Consider the following 3842-nt stretch of genomic DNA (forward strand, 5'->3'; position numbering starts at 1 on the left):
CGGCTGATGGAGCTGGACAGCGGCAGACAGAAGGAGTTCGAGGGGAAACTAGCCGAAGCCATGAAGCAGCTCCGAGAGGAACATGAAGCTCAGATCCAGCAGTACAAAGAGGAGCTGGAGAAAACCTTCGCTGCTAAGGTACAACTGTCTGCTTTTGTTCAAAAACCCTCAGTCATTTCATTTATAATCTAAAACTGATTTTTCTCCCAAGGTCGTCTTGTTTATATTGTTATATTTGTAATTTTATTATATATACAGTTACAGCAAATGAAAAACATTTATTGTTATATATATTATGTGTGTGTGTGTCTATATATGTATATATGTATAGTATAGTATATATTGTAAGTCGCTTTGGATAAAAGCATCAGTTAAATGACTAAATGTAAATGTAATGTATGTGTGTGTGTGTGTGTGTTCATGTGTTCCCTCCACTGGCCCTTGTCAATCATAGCCTCCTAAAATATTCATTCATTATAAAATAAAAATATATTTTATATTACTATTATTATAGAAAGAATGAATATAAATTATATATTGATATATATATATATTATATTATATATATATATATATATATATATATATTATATATATATAAAATTTACTATTATTAATAATACTAATATTATTATTAAATATGTATTCTATTATATTATTATAGTACTATTATTGTTTGCATTATAAAAATACACATTTTATGTATTTAATAATAATAATAATACATAAAATATAAGTTGTTACCATTATTGTTTAAAAGTTACTAATTTATTAGTGTCCTAGATATGTAGATACTATAGTATGTAGATATTGTAGAGTCCCGCTTTGATAAAGCATCAGTTACATGACTAAATGTAAATGTAATGTATGTGTGTGTGTGTGTGTGTTAATGTGGTCCCTCCACTGGCCCTTGTCATCATAGCCTCCTAAAATATTCATTCATTCAATTAAAATATATTTATATTACTATTATTAGTAGAAAGAATGAATATAAATTAGATATTATATATATAGATAAGATATATATATATATATATAATATATAGATATATCTGTAGATATATATATCACTTTACTATTATAAGTCCTACTAATATTATTTTAAATCATGTTATTCTATTATTTATTTTAGTACTATTAATCGTTTTGCAATTATAAAAATACATTTTAATGTATTTAATAATAATAATAATACCTAAAATCTTAGTTGTTACACGCATTATATTTTTAAAAGTTATTTATTATTATTATTATTATTAGTATTATTATTAGAAAAGTTATATAGATATTTAGAGAGAGGAATTTATTTATTATTATTATTAAATATTTTATTATTATATTAATATTATTTGTCTTTATTATTATGTTAATTTTTTTTGTTTTACAAAAATTTTATTTATTATTATTATTAAATATTTTATTATTATATTAATATTATTTGCATTACAAAAATCGTATTCTATTCTTATTATTAGTATTCTTATTAGTTATATTATTATTAGTATTATGATTATTAATATCATTATTTGCATATATAAGCATTATAAAATATTTTATTTATATATTTTTTACATTATCCAAATAAAAATATATTACTATTATTATAATAAAATATTTTATTTTATTATTATTTTTATTATTATTATAAAAAAATTATATGAATATTGTTGTTGTAGTAGTAGTAGTAGTTTTTTAATTTTTTTATTGATAATATAGTTTTGCATGACAGTCTCCTTTTTTCTCTGCCTTTAAGAAACGCCCTGCATATGTCTCCTGGCACTTTTCTAGTGTGCACACTTGTGAAACACGCTGTCAGTCAGTAATGCATATACATTTCTTACTTGCTTTCTATCAGCTGGCCAGTTCTTGTGTGTGTGCTTGTTTATAAAACTCTGTTACTTACTTATTAATAGATGTTCCTTATTTGTTTTTTTATAACAGAATGGTATATGAGCAGATAATAAGAGTTTTGAGTTGATTCCTTGGCAGAATAGTGAGGGAGAGGTGATCAAAATCTCCCCAAATACTTTCCTCAGTTTCCTCCAGATGCTGGAGCTTTTAAAGCGGATGTGTTTGAGACTATAAACCACGTGTTCAGCAAATTCCCTTCTCTTCAGATGAAAACTGACTGTAGGAAAGACTATATATGCTTATTTCTTTGCAGTTTTATGAATTTTCTGATGCGTTTCATAATGCAGCAGCAATGCACAAAATCAAGTTTCCCAGCTTAACCCTTCTATCGCATTCAATTCAGGTTCACTCTGAAGCAGTTTATCATTTCTAAAAAATCCATAGTTCTTAATACAGGAAAAAATGTTGCATATGGATTAAGACCATCGAAATACACTTATTTTTTTACAGATTTAAAAAAAAAATATTTCTTAAGATATATAACCATGTGAACTAAATTGTTACATCTTTGGAATTCGGGTCAGTTTTGACCCCAAAAAGGGTTACATAAAAATGTCTACAAAATTTATAGTTTTTAGTAAAGGAAAAAAAGAATTGCACATGGATTAAGACCATCAAAATATGCATTTTTTTTTTCTATTTAAAAAAAATTTTTTGCAAGAGATATACAAAAAATAAAAGAAATTAAAAATTCAGTTTTTAGTACGGGAACAGTTTTTTGCATATGAAGTAAGACTATCAAAACACACCATTTATTTATTCCAGAGTTTTTTAAATTATTTTAAACTAAATCAATACAACAAAAAATAAAAGAAACAGTTTTTGACCAGAAGTGAACTGTGGCTCTACAGGTGAAATTATCTGCTGCTTTTGGTTGTTTTTGTGACATGGGTGTGTTTTTTGATGGTGACATATGCTCGTCTTGCACACCCCCCCCTCAAAAAAACATTCTTGCACAAAAACACTAAACAGACAAAAGATGTATCTGACAAACTAAGTATAAATTTCCAAATTTGAAAAAGAGTTTGAAAGCTGCGACCAAATAGCCAAATTTGAAAAAGAGTTTGAAAGCTGCCAGTTATTGATTGAAGGCAGTAGTCGTCTTCATCGGAAAGGTGAAAGTTCATGCAAGTAAAATAAAATCGATTTTATTTGAAATACATTCCAGAGTGACATTTATTGTTGCTTTGATGTTTTTGTTTTGTTAGAAAAAGAATATGTAGGTTTTGGGGCTTTCATAAATTTGGATCTGTTTTTGATCAATTTATTCATTATCTGATAGTATCAGTTTGATATCTGTCCTGTTCTATCAGTTTCTCTGTTCTTATAAATTTCATATGAGATACTGAAATAAAATTGCTCGGTAATACTGCAAAAAATATATTTTATCTCAAGTCACAGTTGTTTTGATTTAGTGTTTCATAGAATTTGTCAATTGTTTAATTAACGAAAAGGGGGTAAAATGTAGTAACACCATAGTAAAAAATTAAAAGTTTCATAGAATTTGTCAATTGTTTAATTAACTTTTCACATCTGACTGAGAAGTTAAAGATCAGATACAATATGGTTTTCGTTGAAAAAAATGAAGTTATGGCTGTTTCATAAGCTCACGTTTAACCGGGTCAAAAATGACCCGGGAATATATGAGCACAGTCTAATGCGATTTAAGGGTTAAATAGTCTTTTCCTATGGTTTTCGTTGAAAAAAATGACCGTCGTCTCTCAAGTGAGGTAGTCTCAGTTTCTCCGTCAGCTGAGGTGGCAGGAAAAACTGTAGTTCAAGGGGTTGAGCTGACAGGAAGTGGCTGCTACGACCTGTGGGCGCTGCAGGAAGTGCCAGGTCAAATGAAGTGGCTGCTGCGACCTGGACGCACAGGAAGTGCTTGAGTCCGTCACATCTGTCTGTCATGGTACCTCAGTAATGTGTCAGTC

The 3842-nt window shown here is 27.9% G+C and overlaps 1 protein-coding gene across 1 annotated transcript in view; it reads left to right on the forward strand.

The window, feature by feature from the left end:
• lmnl3 (lamin L3) overlaps positions 1 to 3842 on the forward strand; it is a 15122-nt gene that overhangs the window by 5183 nt on the left and 6097 nt on the right. Inside the window, exon 4 of the mRNA XM_042713733.1 lies at positions 1 to 138. This exon is cut by the window's left edge and continues 33 nt beyond it. Within this exon, the coding sequence (XP_042569667.1) occupies positions 1 to 138 (138 nt within the window). The remainder of the gene's footprint in view (positions 139 to 3842) is intronic.

Source organism: Cyprinus carpio, chromosome A23 (assembly GCF_018340385.1).
Source record: "Cyprinus carpio isolate SPL01 chromosome A23, ASM1834038v1, whole genome shotgun sequence".
Taxonomy (NCBI): domain Eukaryota; kingdom Metazoa; phylum Chordata; class Actinopteri; order Cypriniformes; family Cyprinidae; genus Cyprinus; species Cyprinus carpio.